The 21,753-nt window shown below is 46.8% G+C and overlaps 2 protein-coding genes across 2 annotated transcripts; both read left to right on the top strand.

Annotated features, from left to right (window-relative positions):
* The first annotated feature begins 8,165 nt into the window (after positions 1-8,165).
* LOC144096645 (uncharacterized) lies at positions 8,166-10,046 on the top strand. Its single transcript, XM_077629474.1, has 5 exons — positions 8,166-8,451; positions 8,776-9,001; positions 9,241-9,414; positions 9,484-9,567; positions 9,841-10,046. The coding sequence occupies exons 1-5, from the start codon at positions 8,313-8,315 to the stop codon at positions 10,043-10,045; spliced, it is 828 nt and encodes a 275-aa protein (XP_077485600.1). The 5' UTR covers positions 8,166-8,312; the 3' UTR covers position 10,046.
* Positions 10,047-12,574: 2,528 nt separating this feature from the next.
* On the top strand, positions 12,575-17,228 carry LOC144098123 (uncharacterized). The gene is made up of 5 exons (XM_077630665.1): positions 12,575-12,970; positions 13,374-13,497; positions 13,732-13,812; positions 15,324-15,334; positions 17,205-17,228. Exons 1-5 carry the CDS (start codon positions 12,575-12,577, stop codon positions 17,226-17,228), a joined length of 636 nt encoding a protein of 211 aa, XP_077486791.1.
* The last annotated feature ends 4,525 nt before the right edge of the window (positions 17,229-21,753 follow it).

The following is a 21,753-nucleotide window of genomic DNA, read 5'->3' on the forward strand; positions in this document are numbered from 1 at the left end:
CGTCTGAACCGATGCTTGTTCGATGGCTCAAATTGTTCGCATAGCCCGTGAAAATTTCAAGGTCGAAATAACCCCTCCCTGTGTGCTGACTACAGTGAAAAGTAAAGCGCAGAGCGTGTTTTTCTACTGCCTCGCCAACAAACGCTTCAAGTTGCTTTAGCCCCACCTCTGACTGTGTTTACGTTTTGCTGATTGTTGCTTGGTCTTTGCTCTTTTTAGCCGTGGAACCTAGCATAAACAGACTGCACACATGCGACCATGTTATATAGGTTAATAAGTTAATTGGCGGCAATTTCTACCCAGATTTCAGTCAGCTGGCTTGCTACAAAGCAATTGTGCCACTTCTGTTATGCTGAAGAGTAAACGCCGTGAGAAGAGTAGGATCGGGATGAAAACCAATAAAACGACGGGTTGTTTTTTGAGAGCAGATGTTACATAGCGCCTATGAGGAAAAAAAATATTTGGCACTCTAGGCCTGGCAGTGCCAAGCCTTCCTCGACATGAAATGCTCTGTTTCTGTTTCTGATTCTTAAGTGGTTATGTCGAAGGCTAGCGCTGCCCGTTCTTGCATAAAATAAAAAAACAACATGGTATCAGATGTCTCATTATGCTTCAACATCAAAGGTGTGCACATTTGGCCAGCAGGCTACGAAAAGGAGCCTTGGGAATGGTTTGGATACTAGAATCAGCGCAACTCGACAGATACACTGCTGGTCCCCTCGGTTCATACAAGACCTAAAGTTCTTACGAAACTTGTGACAGATCTGCTTGTGCAAATCGGCGTTCCTTGGAATTTTCTTGTTGTTTAGTGAACCGGAGCACGTTCTTTTGGTGGATACTACAGAACGTGTTTTTAAATCTGGTGCTTTTCTCCATTCCCAGCGCCGTCACGTCTCGGAGAAGCGAAGGCGACTGCGGGTGATCCGGCCTATGGGCGAGGCTACCGTCCACCGCTGCCGTGAATGTCAGCTGCAGTTCCGGGACCCCAGCCGGCTGGTAGCCCACCATGTCTACAAACATCAGTCCCCAGGCACCACCGAGCGGGGCAAGAAGATGCCGCGTCCAATCTGCAAGCAACGGTGCAAGTCACAGAGGACCATGGCCGCGCACCTCGGCACTCACCTCGGCGAGGGCCTTCTCGAAGTGCGGCGCGGAATTCGCCAGCGGCGGCGGTGCCGCATTGCACCAGCTCTTCCACCGCACCGCCGGTAATTTCATGTGCGAACAATGCGGGATGGCATTTGTGCGACGAAGTGGTCTGAACGCACATAATCGGGTGCGGCACGCACCTTAGCCAATGACGCCGCGGTGAGTGCCTGCGGTGTGGAGAATATTGACGCCGGCACCGGCTGCCAATGCCACTCCCAATTGGTAAGCGAAACACTACGCACTAACGAGCAGTTAAGCGTTTTAGAAGCCGCGAGAAGCCCTCATTTGACGGCGGTCTTCACACGCGTGTATCTTGCGAAAAGTATCAGCCGAGAAAATGCCTTTTTTGGCTGTGTTGAAAAACTAAAGAGTGAAATAAAATTGTGCTTTATTCTAGATTCGAAATGTTAGTCACGGGAATTAAGTGACAACCTCTTAGTGTAGGCATTGTACAGAACGAGGAGTGTTAGACGTCTTAATATTGTTCACCCGGCCTGTTCAAGTATTATAGCACGTCTGGAGTCTTAGGAATAGACCCAGCCTGGACTAGATGCCAGTTCGAGTTGAAGGTGTCGAGTAGAAATGCAGCTGTTCAGGTGGCTGAGGGTGGCTCCGCTGTGTCGCCTGATGTCATGTTTGACCTGTAGGTCTGAAGGGCTTTCCACGATCATAATAATAATTGCGAGCGCTAAGCGTGCAAAGAAACAGTGCACCTGACACCCGCCGTCCTTAACGGAGTGTACTTCCAGGGAAAGACGTTGAAGGAAAAAGTTCATAGCGAGTCCTTGCGAGGGTTGCACAGAAATGCAAATCATTTTCCTGGACTAGCATAGTGAACAGCACGTAAAGGATTGTTGCTATTCTGCAAAAACTAGAGCGTCACACATGCCGTGGTTAAAGGGACACTGAGGAGAAATTGAAGTTGGCTTGTATGAATAGAATACCAGCTCCTGATCCCAAAAACGCCGATCTTACTGAAAACAAAGCTTTTGCAAGGTTGAAAATAGGAAGAACCAAGATACAGGTATCGCCGCTACAGGTCAATCTCGCAAGTACAAGCGTGGTGACGCCATTGGACAAGAGACGCCACCTTGGAGGAATTTTCCGTCCAACAAGGATTTGCGAATCTCTGAGGCTGACAAAGGTAGGTTGCACGATTCAATATTGAAAGAAGTTTTGTTTTAAAACCGATAGTGCACTTTTATAACACAAGAAAGGCAGACAAAAGACAACCTGAAAGTTGGAAGCAAAGAAAACCGATGCTTGGCGGCGCCACAGGCAGCCAGGAGAGTTTCGATTTTTTATGGCGCTTCGCGTCTATGAGCTTTGCATGCCCCGTGGTTTTCATTTTGATGCGCCTCGACTTACAAGCGCCGAACAGCAGAGGAACTCCAAGTGCCGCTTCAAGTGCTAGTTAACCTTTGAAGAAGCCTGTTAAAGCTTGTCAGATGATCGCCACGGGCGATGAAAAACTATGATGGCACGATGGTCGGTGATCGTACAAGGCAGCACTTTTGTATTCGCACGCTCGTCCGGCGAAATATTCCGGTTGCGCCAGTCAACTTCAAACTACTTAACGGAAAACGTTTATTATGGACTGGAGACAAGGTACAAGAAAGTTCAGAAAAATTGCTGAGGGCCTAGCTCTGTTAGGCCAGGATATACCTAGCGAAAGCGCGGAGATTTCTGCATCAGAAGAGTGCATTCACTAGATGCGCCTTTATTGCGGTTGTAACTTGAGCCGTCGTGGCGGAGTGGTAGCGTCTCCGCCTCAAACGCCAAAGGCACTGGCTCGCCTCCGAACCTCGGCACAGGATTTTTTCTTTATTCAGTGGGCGGGGGGTTTCAGTGGCTCCCATGAATGCCGCCACCGAATACGTTGGTTAGCGGTTAAGCGCAGGCTCTGTTAAGGCGCGTTTATGCTCCGGCGTAACGCGCGCGCGCGCGCGCTGCACGGCAACGTCACATCGCTTGACCGCCGACGCGTTCGGCGGCTTCGGCGCACTCTGACCGCGCTGGCGGGGGACACTTGGAGCATGTCTCTATTTCGCGCCGAGTGCGCCAGTCGCCGCCGGCCCGGCCAGACTGATTCGGCTCCACGGCGAGGTGCGCGTTGTGACGTAATTCAATAGCTTCGGCAGTTGGGCGGAGCTGTTCTTTTCGAGCTCGACTAATTTATTCCATTCACAGTACATATCTGAAGGTACATGCAAGTGGGCGAGAGATCCCGATCCAGTGGACCCGTTGGATCTAGCGGAAGCCGTCGAAGCGTCGTGCGCGGGCTGTGGTTTCAAGCCGCCAACTTTAAACGCGACCGCCCTTGAGCACCGATCCGTTTTTTGTGGCAAAGAAATAAATAACTTGGCCCTTGCAACCGTGGGAGACCTCAACGCCGCCTGCTGCACTGTGCAACCGCAACGTTCAAGGAATCACAATCCGTTGGCCCCAAAGCCCCGCCCAGCCTCCGATAGGTGCAAGGCGCCGACCTTGTACTGGCTTCTCGCGACTCCCCGCACTGGGGTTATGATATTTAGTTTGCAACGGCTGCTCACTGAGGAAGGGGGGAAACGACCCGCCGGCGCCTAACCTAACCGTGCTCCCTCTAAAGCATCGCACGCTCTTTGGGGCTGATGTCGCAGAAATGCAGGCCGGAGTTTTTGCGAGAACTACGCCGTCGAGTTTGGGAACAGGATTCATGGTAACGCTGTCAAGACGCCGGTGCAAACGTTAACGAAGCGACGGTAGCGACCCCCGATAGATGCCTTCAACGTGCGGCGGCGGTAGCTTTCATTTCGGCAGCTGCTAGACCGCCCCGCCAGCTGTCAGAAATCACGGAGTCTCCGTTTACGTCACGTTTCACGTCACTCCGTCCTGTGACGTCATAAGAGTTCTCCGTGACGTCATAAGAGTTCTCGAGTTTGAATCGGAGCGCCGGAAAAACTTTTTCAACTTCGAATCCAAATTTCTTTGAAATAAATGCATCTTTCGCTTCCGGACAAGCGGCAACAAAGCCATGAAATGCCGAACTATCAGATTTTGCTAACAAAAAAATTTGATAGGGTTCTTCTCAGTGTCCCTTTAAAGGACAGAACCCTGCGATGAAATCTGGCTGCACATGCCAGTGGAATTGTAGTCGTTTGATGCCTCTCAAATGGCAATAAAGTTTGGCAGACGATAACGATAGTCGGTAATGCGAAGTTTGATCGCAGCTTTAAAGGAAAGGCATTTTAGTTTTGCCGCCCTTCGGGATCTACGAATGGCAGCCACTTTCCAGCTGTCGATTACTTCATTTTCGCCATGGCAGGTGACGTGTCGCTCTGCAATCTTCCACTTGTCACGTGACAGGGTGACCTATGAGCTGTCAGGCGGCGCGTTACACAGACTACGCCTACGAGTAGTGGCATCGCAAGTGGTGTGTCACGCTGTTCGCCACCTTAAGAGATCTTCCAATGGCGCCAACCTTCCAAGTGGCTTTTCACTCTGCTGCTTGGACAACCGTACGCCAACAACGCCAACGACTACAACGCAGAATCCAGGAACGGGCGCCTAAGAGCTGCGCAACCCACAATGGAAGCTTTGTAGGTAGCCAGAACTTACCGCACTATGTTGATAACAGAGAACAGTTTCCTTTTGTGTATTCAGAGTGTTTCAAGGCAGCCAACAGCGTGACACTGGGAATTGGATTAGCTTTACATAGTGACACTCGCAGGGATAATGAAGAGATAATGTTCACATATTGTGTGTAACCTTAGATGAGCGATCGAAGCAACGCAAACACTGCCCTGAATCTCTTGTGCACTGCCCACTGCATCCCGCCCTCGCTTCGCAAGATCCGGCCCTATGGAGCTCTGCACACTCTATTTCAATGCCGTAAACACCCCTCCCGTGACCAAACGTTATGCATTTGCAGCACTGCAGAGTTTTCAGAATGCGCGAATGGCAGGAGGCGCTTTCCCCAGACCCCCCATCAATACAGCTTCACCCATGCTCATATTCTCCCCAAGCTTTTTACCGACACCCCTTTCTCTCCAGCTCACCTGTACCTCTTTCGCATGCGGTCTGACCCCAAATGCCCCTCACGCTATGGCGACTTGGAGCACTAACTCCTCGAGGCCACAGTGTACCACCAAAGTCTCTTCTTTGCTCCCCCTCGTGTTGTACCTGGCGGACCAAGTAGACGACCAGTGCGCTGTTGGGACTCAGGTAGCGTGGTCGGGCTGGAGAAGGGCGAGGAAGATCGGAGACGTGATTACGAGGAAGACACTGTAAACTTTACACACCTATTTACATTATGTACACGTAAGGAGCAACTGAGAGTGTCCCTACGTTAAAGGGAACTGCTTAGGTGCCTTAGAAAGAGGGAGCATCTCGACCGCACTCGCTGCCGAGTTTGATCATGTTTTCCTTCCCTACATTTCCTGCTTCCGAGGCCTGAATTGGGAACAGTTGGGCATAAGAGTTAATGGAGAATACATAAATAATCTGCGATTCACTGATAATATTGCCTTGCCGAGTCACTCAGGAGATGGACTGCAAATCATGATAAAAAGTTAGACAGGCAGAGCAGAGAATGGGTCAGAAATTAACTTGCAGAAAACCAAAGTAATGTTCAACAGTCTAGCAAGGAGCCAGCAGTTCACAATTGGCAGCAAGGGCCTAGAAGTGGTAAAGATGTCTACTTAGGGCAAGTAGCGACAGCTGATCCGGATCATGATAGGGAAATAACTAGAAGGAAAAGAATAGGATAGAGCGCATATGGCAGGTTCTCTCAGATTATGAATGACAGTTTACCAATATCCCTCAAGAAAAAATTTGCGTACAGCAGCTGTATCTTACTGGTATTCGCCTACGGGGCAGAAACGCGGAAGCCAACGAAAAGGGTTCAGCTTAAGTTGCTATCACCTGCCTGCTCCAGCACTGTTAAACAAGCTAGTCAGCAAAAATGCCGTAAAACTTTTTCACTTGAACTGCCGTTCAATAAACAACAAAGTTGATGAAATAGAAGCCCTTTTTTCCGTTTTCAAACTTTCTTTTGATTTAATTATGTTTACGGAGACCTGGTATCAAGATGACGGAAACTATTTAGTTCTAAGTAGCTATACTTATTTTGTTCTCAATAGACCTGGGTGCCGAGGTGGCGGAGTGTCGTTACAGATATTGAACACACTAGCTGGAGTAGACAACAAACTATTCACAGTTTCTTCCCCAGATATTGAAATACTTTCAGCAGGAGGTGGAAATAACCTTTTCATCGTTCTATACCTTTCTCCTGATGGAAATTTGAGAGGCTGTCTAGACGTTCTCGAAAGCCTGTTTGAATATGTAACAGCGAACCAGTTAGTATTATATTTATCGGGTGATTTGAATATTGATACGCGATGTGATTCAGCACTACAACGAGAATTCATAAGCTTACAAGATGCCTATGGATTACTCAATCTTATCGAAGTACCTACACACATCACGTGCTCCACATCTTCCTCCATTGATATTGTAATCACGAACGAAGAAAAAAACGCTAAGGCGCCCGTGTGCTGTGCGATGTCAGTGCACGTTAAAGATCCCCAGGTGCTCGAAATTATTCCGGAGCCCTCCACTACGGCACCTCTTCTTCCTTTCTTCTTTCACTCCCTCCTTTATTCCTTCCCTTACGGCGCGGTTCAGGTGTCCAACGATATATGAGACAGATACTGCGCCCTTTCCTTTCCCCCAAAAACCAATTATTATTATTATTATTATTAACGAAGAAAAATGTGAAAAAAAGCTCGCACTGTATTGTCCGACTTAAGTGACCATCTCCCTGTTTTTACCTTCGTCCCAGCTGAACGCCCTCATCGTGTTCCCGCAGCACCCTCTCCATATTTTCAACGCATTGATATCGCCACACTAGACCGTTTTCTATAGATACCATATGAAACAAATTGGGACGACGTGATATCTTTAAAAGAAGTTAATGAGGAGTACATTGCATTTTTGTTTTAAAAAATGGCAGTGGCTTCCCTCGGCTATGCCAGGATATATGTAGCGAAATCAAATGTGAAACTGCCCTGTTGGGCTTGTTCACATATTCCACAACGTATGAAGCACAGGCATAAACGTCCAGCATGACCTGTAGGTCCATGTTTGATTTCACCACCGAGGCTATCCAAGGATTGAAGGGGTCGCGTCGCTCTCACGCCTATTCTCTAGGCTAACGGCGTGTTGTTCTTCGGTTTCTTGAGTCTGCCGCTGAAGTCTCTTGGTCGCATTCCATCGTTCATTACGGGTCGTCTTCAGTGAAGCAGGACTCAGGTCTCTCCTCCGGCTTCTGTCGCTGCTCCTAGCGGTCGAGGCACCGGATGTTAAACGTGCCTGTGTCGCAGCGGCATATTCACGGCGGCGTTTAGCCAGTCGTTCGGCGCGCTGTTCGTCTGTTTCCTGGGCGATTCGTTTCCTCCTCATCTCCTTCCGCTGTCGATTCCAGGCCTCCACCAGCTTATCATAACTGTCGCCGTCCATACTGTCGCCTCAAGTGTGGTTGCGGCGCACGCCAGCTCTCCTTTTCAATCCTGTGACCTCTTATCACGCATGCGACGCAGCTGTCGAAGCGAGCGGAGGTGAGCGCAATCGCGAGGAACGCGGTGTCACGTCCTACCAAACGGCGGCGAGCGGCGCGGTATGACGTCATGCCAGATGGCGCGGCGAGCGCGCGAAGCATAGGGTGCCTCGATGCCAGCACCGGGTGGAGACAACTTAAGCGACGCCGCCATATTGAATCACAACTGGTCTCTCCCATGTACCGCGAAATGTTCGACTGGTAGCCCAGTGTAGCTCTCGATGAGGCCGTTCAAGTTAAAGCAGTTTGAAACGCGCCGAGAGCATGAACGGCGCCGTTACAAACTCTAGCGCCGCTGATCCCGTGTGGTTCAATATGGCGGCGCCGCTGAAGTTGTCTCCACCCCGGCGGCGCTGGCATCGAGGCACCCTAGCGAAGCACAAGGTCTCTTCGATTTGGCTGCACTAGCTGCACGAGTTCAGAGAGTGCAGCACTGTCGTACACGTTTTGCCAGTGCAGCGCGCGCCCTCTGCACTTTCCTCTTCTTTTTGTACAAGTGCAGGTCTAGTTCTCAACGAGTTCACGACTGCGCTGCACTCACTTCGGAGCAAGTGCCAGCCAGTTCACGATGGCGGGTGTTTTTCGAAGTTCGCTGCAGACGACGGTCGAAATAGCTGTCGGCGACATTACGAAGACGGTGACGGCTGTCCGTAGCAGCGACGGCTCCTGCATTCCTGATGGGAATGGATACCTGTACGAGGGGGCAGGTGAGTGTTGTTCAATGGCTTACTGAAAAAACGTGGTAAGCACGTTTCACGTGGTGCGCGGTTTTGTTTGTCTGCTATGGCTTCAAGCAGTGAACAGCAAAATTTAAATTCTGGATTCTCTTTTACGTGTGCACGAATTGCGCGTACCTGCGCTCGTACTGACCGTCTGAGGAAGCATTTTGGTACTCGCAAGCAAAGTCGCACCACGCTAACGCCACAGACTGGTGCTGCCGAGGGAAATGCACCCTGTGCGATTTCTCGGTCACTTCGCTAAGTTTGCGCGTCTACAGCTCGTTCTCATTATCTTTTTTTTTTCTTTTCCAGACGGCGAACGCTACGTGCTTGTTTTCGAAGATGAGCACACACCTGCCAGCCAGCCACGTGCTTCCGACGAAAGCGGTATAGGTGCCTCTGCCTCAGCAGAAGCAGTTGCACCTATACCTGCTTCTGCGGAAGCAGATTTAGAGCTTTGGAGCGGCGCAAAAACGCGGTTTTTAATCGACAAATATGTTCAATTTAAGGACCTGGTTGGCCAGAAAGGGGGATTCAGGTATGTGTCCATCCCCGATTCTACGCAGCATGCTTGCAAACGCAAAAAAAAATGACAAAAATGCGAGAATTTGTACCGAGCGGTTGTTGTATTTGAATGTATTGGCAATCATTGTAATACAAACCAAAGTGCATTTCATATTTCATCCCAGCATGCTTTTGGAAATGCGACCCCTGTTTTTGCCGTTGAGTTTGATAGTTGCTGCAGTACGTGTTTCAGTTCTGGCTTGATTTCTTTAGGACAAAAAAAATGTTCTGGACAAGGTTGACGAACCTCCTCAACCATGAGTTTGGAGGCACTCTTTCGGCTGTCCAAGTGGAAAACAAGTGGAAGTCGTTGGAGCGCAGCTACAAGCGAGCAAGAACAAAAAATAACACATCGGGGCACCACCGTGTGCCATGCGAGTACGAGGAGTGAGTACCCAGTCCATTAAATGTCTAGCTGACTTGCTGAATAGTTCTAATAGACCTTGCGCCATGTAGGGAGCTGTCCAAGGTGCTGGAAAAAGAGCACCATATACAGCCACCAGCACTCCTCGAGACTGGAGCCTCTGCAGGAAACTCAGAGTAAGTATACTAATTACATTATATGCATGTCTTTTTAGGTAGGCTTACAACTGGAATGGCAGATTAAATCTGGTACATGAGAAGGAACACACATGACAAGACTAAGCACTGACTGCAAGCTGAAATAACATTTACATTGTAAGCAATGCTTATTATTTTCCTAAGCAAAAGAAGCATGTCATATGTGTCCATTCTTGTGCAGCTGGTTTCCTAGTGATGTACTTGGTGCAAACCACAGAAAGTGATGTAATGTTTGTATTCTTGTGTGCAAAGTGTGGCTGCAGAGGACATGAACTCCTCCAGAGACATGGAGGAGGTGCCGGCCAGCATGCCCCGCAGGAAGAGGCAGAGGACATCTTCAAACAGTGTCCTTGCCGAAACGCTGCTGAAGTTGGATGCAGCGAGAGCGAAGCGCCACGAAGAGCGCATGGCCAAGTTTGATATGCTGATTGAGGTCATGCGAACTAATAAGCAATAAACACTTGCACTTTGGTGTTTCGTGACCTGTGTGTGCTACGTATCCTAAATGAAAAGGAAACGTTCAAAATATGTTTCCACATTTATTCACTTTAACTTGAACAGCACTAGAATTCATGCAAGCACTACACAGACAGCATGGCAGTAGCATGACACAATCTTCATGAAAACAAGGCTGCCTTAGCATTGCTGCTTTGCAATGTATTCCCTCAGAGCCTCACTGTAGCCTAACAAATTAGGGTCAATATGTCCTGTTGGCTCTCGGTTTCCTGCATCGTCGTAAGGTGGCAAAGTCTCCAACTCTTCCAAAAAATCCCTTTCTTCGTTACAAAAATTGTGTAAAACGCAGGCAGCCATTACAAGGAAGCAGCACTGTACTACAGTTTTGGCGTCAACGAAGTACAACCTTCGAAAGCGCTGCTTCAACAGCCCAAAAGTGTTTTCAATGGTCACCCTTTGTTGGCTATGCCTTCCATTGAAGTTTCTTTTCCACGAAGGAAAACTGTTCTGGTTGTCTCTGAAGGGGGTCATGAGCCACGGCATTAGCGGGTAAGCGCAGTCCCCAAGAAGATACCCACCGTCGCACATTGCGGATGCGTTCTGAAAGAAAGAGCTTTCTCTCAGCACACGCGCATCGTGTGTTGATCCCGGAAAACCGACGAACACGTGCGTGAATCTGTTTTTATCGTCGCAGATCCCCTGCAGTATGATGGACGGAAACTTCTTCCGGTTGTAGTAAGAATGTGCAGATTGATCCGGCCTGAGGATCTCCACATGACATCCATCGATGCACCCTATAGTGTTCCGGGGCCCCCTGCCACCACTCTTCGCGAGGAATCCAGCTTTCACGCGGACAGTCTCCGCGCTGCCAGGCCAGCAGATTACTTCGTCCCTGATGGCGTGTAAAAACTTGACGACTCGGTTGACACAGACGTGCACCGACGACTCCGTCACGTCAAATTTATCGGCAATAGAGTACATTGAGCACTGGGAGCCTATGTAGACTAAAGCTATCAGGCATGTTTTTTCAGCCGAAATCTGCCGCCTTCCTTGTACAGCATCGGGGAAGAAGGCGGATGCCATGAAGCGAGCGCTCAGCTCATCGAAAGTCCTTCTAGACAGCCGGAAGAGTCTCTTGAACTCCACTTCGAAGTACGTGCCCACTACAGTTTCACAGTAGCCAGGGATACGATGGCGATCGTTTCTGACGACACCACATGCAACTAAAATGCACATCTCGTCGAATTCTTCGTCGCTGTCGGACTCTAACAGCTCCATAGCCGCTTGCAAGCAGGCAGCCATCTCGATCACGTTTATAGACACACGCACGAAAAGTCCGATGCACCACACAAGAAAAAGAAAAAAATCAGCACGAATCAATGGAGCACCTGGCACAAAGAATCCGCCTAGGGAGCCGGCGAAGCGACGCTGGCGACGCGCTGCAGACGACAAGGCCTGTGAACTTGCCTATTCGTTTTGACAGCGACACTGCGGCGCTAGTGTTGTGAACTGCTGGAACCGGTCTTGCGCGCTCGTTGCGCGGTGGCGGAACTACTGCGGAACTAGTGCAGCCAGTGCAGCCAAATCGAAGAGACCAACAGTAAACTTCCGCGGCGAGGCGCGCGTTGTGACGTCACGTGCCTCGATAGAGTGCCGCCACGACGAAATATTGAGTTTGCGGCCAATAAAGCTTTCGCTTTAAAATAAAAACTGTCTATGATAAATGTTTTCCGCAAGTCCGTCCGCCCAAACGCAATCCTAAGAAGCCGTGGGTTACACAAGAACTGCTGCGCAAAATAAAGACCAAAGAGAAAATGTTTGCGCAGTTCATGAAATCACGACAGCCTTCCAAGCTTGAGAAATATAACAAATACCGAAAACAGCTAAATCGAGAACTAAGAACTGCCAGGCTAAGGTATTTTAGTAATGCATTTTCCGAGGGATACAAAAGAAATGTTCAAGAACAGTGGGACCAATTGAACAAATTACTAAGCGGCACCTCAAAAACAACTATTACGACAAAAATGAAAGATGTTATACCAATAAGTGAGGAGCAACTGTGTAATGAATTTAATAATTTCTTTGTGGACGAAACCAAAACATTAGGCATATTTAGCGTTTGCGTTTTTTTGCATACGCAACCCGTAAGACGATTGCACACGCTAAATCCAAAGCGCTAACGAAACCTTTAGGTTAGCGTTTGCGGACCGTTCCGCAACAGGCACTCAATGGACAAACAACACCCAGGTGCAGCCACGTTTGGGTAAATACCTAGCGCCACTACACGTCAGAAAAAATCTCTGGGGCCAATTTGATCCAAACCAAGCCACGGCAAAGCGCGCGCTTTTTGCCGTCCGCTATTTTTTTGGCGGATGGTTCCTCCAGCTTACACGCCATGCCCTCAAGCATCCTGTGTGATCATCGTCTCCTCTCTGTGCTCGCATGGCTGGAGATCGACGACCTCATGTTGTCGCGTGCGGAGCGATGGCTCCCGAAGGGAGACATTTCATTAGACTACTTAGAGTATGAAATGCGGCGCCAACGGGAGTCGGAGCTGCTACGATACCGTTGCTGCCACGGACTGCTGGGCATAAATAACCTTGAGAACTCCTTATTCAAGCAGCAGTTTCGATTTGAAAAAGGCGACATCACCGAACTGCTATGTGCTCTGATGGTGCCGAACGCTGTTCCTAGTGCCCAAAACGTCAAGGTGCCCGGCCGCGAAGCACTCTGCCTCGCCCTTCGTCGGCTGGCGTACCCCAATGGGTGGTGCTACTTGGAGCTCATCTTCGCGAGGCACACTTCGGTTATGTCGAGCATAACATCGAAAATGCTCAACCACATCACGGACAACTTCGGGTACCTTTTGAAAGACATAAACAACCATGAATGGCTTTCCCCTCCCCCTCTCAGGGAATTCGCTAATGTAAGTCAGTTTTATCCTTTCAAAAATTATAAATATTGCAAAAGTGTCAATAGTCCCACATCGCAACACTCCATGAATGTGAGGTCCTACAGTTAGCACATCACATCATGAAATAGAAACCTTACACCATAGCAGTGCGAGGTCACTATGGTGCAGGGGTTGTGCATCAGTGCACTGGGGTGTTCTGTCTTTTTAATGAAGCATAAGATCAGTCAGTATGGATCGGCGCATGCAATCTACCTAAGCCCAGGAAATAATTTAAAATGCAATTTGATTTCATCATGTAGGTTTCGATACCATGGTGTCCTGTGCTAAAATTGCAAAAGCTCACATTTATGGTTTCTTACGGTCTGAAGCATTATGTATGCATACAGTTATTGTTTAACCCTTTTTGTTGCTACAGGCTGTCAAAAACAAAGGCGCACCACTGTCAAACTGCATCGCATTCATTGATGGCACTGCCCGTGCCATATGCCGTCCCAAAAGGAACCAGCAGGATTACTTTTCCGGGCATAAAAGAATGCACTGCGTAAAATACCAATCTTTGGTTTGGCTTTATTTATGGGGGTTTAACGTCCCAAAGCGACTCAGGCTATGAGAGACGCCGTAGTGAAGGGCTCCGGAAATTTCGGCCACCTGGGGTTCTTTAACGTGCACTGACATCGCACAGTACACGGGCCTCTAGAATTTCGCCTCCATCGAAATTCGACCACCGCGGCCAGGATCGAATCCGCAACCACTCTGCCACCGCGGCGGCTAAGTGAAATACCAATCTTTGATTTGCCCAAATGGTATCGTGTGCCAACTAGATGGGTCTTATCCAGGAAGACGGCATGATGCAGGTAAGGCACTGGGCTAGATTACGCAATTTTGGGTGTGTAATCTAGCTGCTGCAACGAGTGTCGCAGCCTTGAAACACATTACCTTGAGGACAAAAACATAGAAACTATCATCCTTCAAGTTGCACTTAGCGACAGAGGTGAACCATGTTCCAAAGCCGGACTATGAATTCAGGAAGACTAAAATCATCTTTCTACGACTGGTATGGCTGACGGAACTTGAATCATTGAATAAAGCCATGACTCGGTGAAAAAATGTCATTTCATGCTTTGCAGAAGCAGCTGAAAAGTGTTAGCTTCATTTGTAATACTGCTAAATTTCAATAATTAAACATCACTTATACCCACAACTGAATGTGCCAACTTTCTACTCTTCATAAGTATGCTTTTTATGTTTTGCTTTCTGAACACAGGAGACACTAGCAGGTTGTGAACTTTATCATTTAGCTGATTTTGTGCACCAGTTAGGCCCAGGTTCAATATTTATTTATTTATTTATTATTTCTCAAATGTCCCTAGGTAGGGGTTTTATATCTCAGGCACAGAGTGACAAAGTAAAGGTATGAAAGGTGGAACTCTCACCATGCATCATAGAGGCATGCGTTTCATTGCGATTGTCGATGTTATGTTTTCGTAGCATGCTCGCATGGCTTTGTCAGTGCTTCATCTTTTTAAAATTCGGATGCCTGTACCTACCCATCCCAGCATATACACACACGTGTGTGTGTGTTTGGAGGGGGAGGTATAGGCATCCGGATTAAAAAAAATGCAACGTGTACACACACATACATGCACGCACGCACACACACTATACATATTGTTACAGGTTTATTTACAGGGGTCAGTCGACCTGAGCTTGGCGCGTTAGCGCAAAATGGCGAGCTTCTTCCACCGCGTCTCTTCACCTCTTTATTTATTTACAATACCCTAAATCGCCGAAGCATTGCAGAGGGGAGTGGGGTGAACATTTGCAGCGAACATTTGTGACGAATCTTGGTTGAAGAGGAGCAAGTTGTGTATAGCATGTTTTAGGAGAAAACAGTATTAGTAACCAAACTGCAAAAACATTAGAGTAAACAGTAACGAACCATGAAAAGCCCGACATAATATTAGCAACCAACAACTAAAGATGAAAAAAATGTAGATAACAAAACATACAGCTCAAATTGGTTCTTTCTTTCATGAGTACGAAGGCATAAGGGAAGTCAGCCATGGAAAAAGAGGAAAAATTCAAAGCCGACTACATAAGCATATAATTTTTATGATGTTACAGGATTTTTGTGATGTTTATGATGTTTTGTCGTCTCTTCAGAGTCATGTGACAATATTCCGCCAAAGCTAGAGGGATATTGGGGGAGCAGCTTTTATTTGTATTCTTAGTTATTCTGGCCTCGCATGCCTAGTCTAGTGTTGAGAGCTAAGGTATTGCAAGTGTGTTATGCGCTTTGACTACGCGAATGTCTCCAGTTTTCAGTTTCTGTGCACGTGCCTTTATGTGCGTCTTTGTGTTGCAGGAATACTGGAGGCAAGTGGTGCCAGCTGCAAAATTTAAAAGCTTGCAAGCAAGGAGAACTTTGTGATCTATGAGACCCGGCGTATCCGCTGAAACCACTGTTGCTAAAGCAATACGGGGGGGGGGGGGGGATGCTTCCTGACACCCCCTCAGCAGACCTTCAACCATAAAATGAGCCAAGTTCGGCTAGCTGTTGAATGGAGATTTCGGAAGGTTGCCGCAGAATTCGCGTTCTTAGATTTCAAAAAAAAAGAACAAAAGCTTCTGAGGCAACAGGTGGCACAGATGTATAAAGCTGGGACTATTCGCACCAACTGCCACACCTGCCTGCATGGCAGTCAGGTGTCTTCATACTTTGGCCTGTGCCCTCCATCGCTTAAGACTTACTTGACACCATCTGCTACATAAAATGCCGTTTTAACCCCTTCAAGCACCAATCAAACCTGCTGAGAGAACATACAGTCGTGCCTCGTTAACACGTCCCCCGTTAATGTGGACGGCAATGATTAAGGACCATTTTTCTGGGGACCAAATTTTTTTAATGTGTTTATCCCTCATTAATATGGAAACTCGCTGTGTGGTAAATGAACGGGGGAAAATGCACAGAGCCCATCGGGGTCCACGCATTCATGTCATGTTAATATGCACGGCAATTGGTACAGAATATCCAGTAACCAACCAAACGTTTCATTTTTGGCGTTCTGAGCACAGCACATCACAAGAACATAAAGAAAAACTGGAAATGGCTGTCTGATGGCCTTTTTCTTTTCTGATTTCATATGTTTTAAGGTGAAAGGTTGCCAAGTCGGCGCCCCCTTACAATTTCCCTTATTGCATACACGGCTCTCATGAAAACTCTTTCTGCACCTTGTGCTACGTAAATATTTTAATTCAGCAGCTCTCACCCGACAAGAGTCGTGGGGCCCTGGGATGTGAACCGCTGTAGTAGGAGTCGGGTCATCTGGCCACGAGATGCCATTAAGAGCATACACAGATCCCTAGGCGCGTCAAGTGGCCCATTATTTCGAGTATAATGGCAGCCAGGATTATACGCTTGGAAATCCCAAAACTCTCTATTTTCAGCTTCAATGACCACCATTATGCACAGAAGCATACTTTGACCTTAGCATGTTTTTTTTTAATTTGCGATTCGTTACTACATCAAGGACCTGTTTTGCTCGGGAACCGAAGTGTCCATATTAAAGAGGAACGACTGTAATGAGGTTTACCTTGCATCCGCATAACCTGGACACAGTGCTTGAAGGGGCCAATGAATGTGTCTTTTCCTCATCCGCAGCCATACAAATATAGGTATTGAAAGTACACATCTTGCCTGTGAAATGAGAAGTACATCTTCCATGATCGTCTTTGTGAATTTTATTTTTTTAAGGAGGCCTACCAGGATAATACAGCAGAGCCTGTTTATGGAGGACATGCGCTTTCACACGGTTGTCGTTGTCTACTATAGTTTGTCTATTTTTTTTAGCAGGTGGGCCACAATGTTTAACACTACCTGATGTTGGGCTGCAAATCGACGCAAGCTGCTGTAGCACCTCCTGTTGCACCCTCAAAGTTGCTGCAGTGAGGGTGCGCTCTCTTTCCTATGCCAGCCGGCTCTCCTCAAAAGCCAAACGTCGCGCTTCTTTCACTCCCTCCTTTATCCCTTCCCTTACGGCGCGGTTCAGGTGTCCAACGATATGAGACAGATACTGCGCCATTTCCTTCCCCCCCAAAACCTATTATTATTATTATTATTATTATTATTATTATTATTATTATTCGATCATATGATTTTTTTCTTTCACCAGCATATCATGCCTCATCCTCTTTTCAAGAAACTCGTAATCTGTATTGTTATTGTCTTGCTTCCTTTTCCTCGCAGAGGACAATTCACAACACCAGTTAAGCATGCAAATTGTATCACAGGAATCTCATGCACATGACCTAACATTTACAAAGGCAGGTGAAACCACTGGGATTATGCAGCCAGTACACGAGTAACCCCTCGCATGTGAGGCTGATGTGAAACGGAAGGCCTCACGAGTCAGCACCACTCTCGCGGAAAGGTCTGAAGAATGTGAACCAAATGCAGCAAAGAGTACAGCTCATTTGCTGATATCACTGTTACTTTAAAACGATCCAAAGGCTATTCAGGTCATAGTGGTCATGCCTGCTTTCCCCAGTGCCCTTCACCTTCACGTCCCAAGTGTACTGGTGTTATCGCTTCTGAACAAAGAAGCATTCATGTTGTTACCCTTCAATGTAATGTATGTGATTAAACAAACTGCGCTTTCTCTTACCCTTGATTTGTGTTCAAGTTTTGCTTCCAGGGCTTTTAGAAAGGTGAACTGAGCGAAACTGATCCAAAATACTTACAAATTTCAGTGTTTCTTTTCGACAATCATGAACGTTCTGCAGAAGCAGAGGCTATATACTGTACTGTCCGAGTAATGCAGTTCGTGTCTCGAAAAGCCAAACAACGTTCTTGTTGTTAAGGGCCCAAGTATACATGTATTGACCAGAATAATGATATTGATATTGCGGATGATAAAATAAAGCTCTCGAGTGGCACACCTTTGTTATGTACCATATAACCTTCGCATTGATTACAGTCAACGGTGTATTACTATACACTTGAGGAGCATGTACAGGTCTCATTCTCACTTGGCATCATGCCTTGGTATAATCTCCAGCTACATGACTTCCTGCTCAAGTTGATTGTGTTTTGCACAATTATTCCAGAGTGCTTGTTTCAATCAGTATCAAGGGCTGCGAATTTTGCCTCAGTCATATTGACAGCAGTCCATCCGTATTCAGCTATTGATGACTTGATTCTGGCAGATCACGAGATGCTACATTCTTAGTGGCAGTTTCACTTTGCAAAATAGAGAAATGCAGGCAGTGAAAGATAACTGTCACTCATAAAGCTACGCCTCACAGCCTACTGCACAGAAATTCAAGCTTCTCTATAGTTCACTGCAGTTATGTCAACACGTATCCACAATCCACCCTCTCATCTAATAGATATAATTAACATTTATTCTTAGTTTAATTCCGGTATAGCAATTGCAAGTGCTGCAAACCGCTTCAAGTAATGAATGACAGCCAAGACCTTGGTGATTTAAAAATGCATTCTTGTTTTTGAATATTATTGTGAGGTGGTTATTTAGCTGTAACACCTAGTGTAGTTGTAATGTAACCCTTTGGAGTTTTGGTTTCTGAAAATGTTTATGGTGGCAACCAGCTTGTACCAATCAATTTTGTGCTACTGTTGCACCAAAAATGTCTCGCGTTGTTCATTTCTGTCAGTCCACGTCTTACAAAAGTATCAAATGTGTAGACCTCGCTTACCTCGCTGCAGCTCACTTCGTGCAGCTGGCCGTGAGGAAGTACTGGCTTCGCAAGAAGGCTGGATTTTGTAAGATGCAGCCGCAGGCTGTCGATCACTGCTCCCGTCAGCGTCCGTTAGGCTGGCGCATGAGGCAAACTGCTCCAAGAACCCCTCCTGCTACAGATTCATGTTGCCATTTTCGTCGATTACAAGCAGCTGAACCTGTGGCGGTGAGTCGTCTAGGCTGCCTGAAGCGGTGTACAAACATCCAAACACATTAATAACCGCCATCATGTAAATTTAAAGACTCGGCGGGTGGCCGCATACTTACATGGTTGCAATACGCTGTCATCAGTGACGTCCAATACGAAACAATCCGCGGCAGAATCCCCAGCCCGTGCACCCGAGATGCGCTTTGTTGACGATGAGGGTTCAGAACTTGCTGTCGAGCAGAAGCTTGCACGCCGAGGCGCTCTAATTTTATGCCCGCCCTTCCTTGCTATGTCTATTATCTCTTGTAACAACTGTTCCCTTTCGCTGTACTGCTCTTCAGTTCCAGACCTGCGTGTCAACCAAGAGAACGCTTTGGAACTTTGGCACTACACTTTTCGACTACCTTTTCATGCAATCGAAATAACTTACTTGCGCACGTTCACACGATCGTTGGCCGCGTACTGGCTCAGCAGCAGCTCGGCTTGTTCGCGCACGGCGCGAACTGTGAACGCCTTAGCCGAATACTCGCTAGGCGTTCTTGCGATTTCGGCCCACTTGAGTGGGTTTGCGAATGGGTTGTATTCGCGAACCTTGCGCAGGAGCAAGATGCCATCCGCTACCGAAAAACGAGCACGGCTGGCGGCCATGGTCCTCACACGTGTGCGAAACCGAAACTTCTGAGAAAATAGCCGTACAAAAATGACACAAACGGCCGTTGCCAAGACGACAGTGTAAGCAGTCTGTTGTTAGGCTTACAGGCTTAAAAATAGACTGCTATCTCAAAATTACCGACAACTTATCACATATAACATAGTGTACGAGTGAGATAACAAGAAGCGGAAGCGAAGGAAACCATTTACAGCCAGCTGAGCGCCGGATAACGCTATGACGAGGTATTTTAGAACCGAAGTGGGCAAGCAGGGTGCCGCATTGTTGCCTCTGTAAGCTCCGCAAAGACGATGCGCTATTTCCAGAAAATTGCGTGCGTACGCTAAACACCAAGCTTCCTTTAGAGTTCTGCGCATGCGCATTCTAAATGCGCTATTTTATTGCGTACGCATACGCTATACTAAAACTGTCTATTATGCTGTCCCTCTGACACATCTGTGGGTTACGCGTATAACACGCCATGTATTCAGGAATCCCTGTTCATGTACCCTGCACATGAGACGAAATCATGACAGTGTTTAGAAATGTAAGAAATAGCAGAGCTGGAGGTAAAGATGGCTTTTACGTCAAACCCTTCATGTTTGTAGTTGACATACTTGCCCCAATGCTAATGCATATCTATAATTTAGCTTTAGCATCTAGCGTCTTTCCAAACGAAATGCAGGTAGCAAAAGTGGTTGTCATTCACAATGGTGTTGCTACCTTGAATATGGCTAGTTACAGGCCTATTTCAATCCTTCCTATATTATTCAAAGGTCTGGAAAAGATTATTTACGTGAGAATTCATAATTTTCTACTTAAACATTCAGTCTTATCTGACAGTCAATTCGGTTTTAGAAAACAAAGGTCCAGGTAAATGGCGCTAATTCAGCAAAAAGAAATAATAATAAATGCGTTTCAGGAAAAGATCCTTGTAGTCGGAATATTTGTTGATTCTTGAAAAGCATTTTACCTGCTTAATCTTGATTTACTGGTACATAAACTCAATTACTATGGCATTAGAGGAACGAGCTTATCTTTAATTCAATCATATTTGAAATATCGTAAACAAATGGTCTCCCTTAATGACGCTATATCAAACTCACAGCCTATCCTCTCTTGCGTACCGCTAGGCAGCATTCTGAGGCCGCTATTATTTAATATCTACATTAAAGATATATTTTGTGCCCTTCTTCCTTTACACATAATAGCGTATGCCGACAACCTCACAATGCTTGCCTCGGTAATACAGAAACTGGCCTACAAGCACTCGGCAATCAGTTCTTAGAATTCCTGCGTCAATGGTCCTTTAAGAATTTCCTAAAAGTAAACATTACCAAGACGAAAGCAATATTACTCCCCGCTAAAAAAAGAATGGTGCGTGGAAATCTCGACCTTTGGTTATCAAACAAAAAAATTGAGGTCGTTCTAGCTGGGAAATGTCTTGGCGTTGTTTGACCGAGTCTCTTAATTGGGATAAACATATTGAGAATATCTGCGCCAAAATAAACAGGATTAATGGCATCCTATGTCGCCAGAGGCACACACTTCCCCCTAAAGTGAAAATAATAATTTACAATAGATTTATATTGCCACATATAACTCATTGTCTCATGGTCCGGGGGACAACAACCAAGCAATACCAAAAGAAAATTCTAGTTGCTCTAAAATGACCAATTATGTTAATAGCTCATGTACCGTGGTGTACTTACACGGGTCCCTAATTTTCAAAGTTTAATACCGTGACAATCGCAGAGTTATTCCCATTCAAGTTAATCTGGGTAAAGCTTCTTTTTGGGCTAGTTGGTGCATTTTGAACCAAGGAAAGGGAGCAGCGCAAAAGCATGCAACCGCACAAGAAGAAAGGACAACACACAAGCGCTGACTAACAACTGAATTTTATTGAACGAAGGCACGCCTTAAATAAGGCGAGCAACACAGGTGAAAAGGACGAGAGCGAACAATCGAGAAAGATAACAGCAAGTCCAAGAAAGCATCAAGACATGAAAAACTCAAACGTTGGCTGCTTCTGAAAAGTCTACCTCTGCTGCAAAAAGTGATCATGAGGCAGTGCTGATGAAAGTGTCACCATATCTCTTAATATAGTAAGCTTCCAGGCTAACACGCGCAGTCCTGTCGGCACACTTCCCTAGAATCCTAGTCTCAGCCAAACGAGCCACGCATCCTCTGCACTTACTGACGTGCGCAACCAAATGTTCGTACTTATCTTTTAACTGAC

The sequence above is a fragment of the Amblyomma americanum genome, chromosome 7 (genome assembly GCF_052857255.1).
Source record: "Amblyomma americanum isolate KBUSLIRL-KWMA chromosome 7, ASM5285725v1, whole genome shotgun sequence".
Classification (NCBI taxonomy): Eukaryota; Metazoa; Arthropoda; class Arachnida; order Ixodida; family Ixodidae; genus Amblyomma; species Amblyomma americanum.

What these genes read in the sequence shown, in the direction of transcription:
- LOC144098123 (XM_077630665.1), top strand. Translation starts at nt 12,575, where the DNA reads ATGCGGCGCCAACGGGAGTCGGAGCTGCTACGATACCGTTGCTGCCAC. An exon ending in CTCTCAGGGAATTCGCTAAT is followed by an intron (nt 12,971 to 13,373) that starts GTAAGTCAGTTT and finishes TTGTTGCTACAG; the next exon opens with GCTGTCAAAAACAAAGGCGC. An exon ending in CGGGCATAAAAGAATGCACT is followed by an intron (nt 13,498 to 13,731) that starts GCGTAAAATACC and finishes GCGGCGGCTAAG; the next exon opens with TGAAATACCAATCTTTGATT.
- LOC144096645 (XM_077629474.1), top strand. Translation starts at nt 8,313, where the DNA reads ATGGCGGGTGTTTTTCGAAGTTCGCTGCAGACGACGGTCGAAATAGCT. An exon ending in ATACCTGTACGAGGGGGCAG is followed by an intron (nt 8,452 to 8,775) that starts GTGAGTGTTGTT and finishes TTTCTTTTCCAG; the next exon opens with ACGGCGAACGCTACGTGCTT. An exon ending in GGCCAGAAAGGGGGATTCAG is followed by an intron (nt 9,002 to 9,240) that starts GTATGTGTCCAT and finishes TGATTTCTTTAG; the next exon opens with GACAAAAAAAATGTTCTGGA.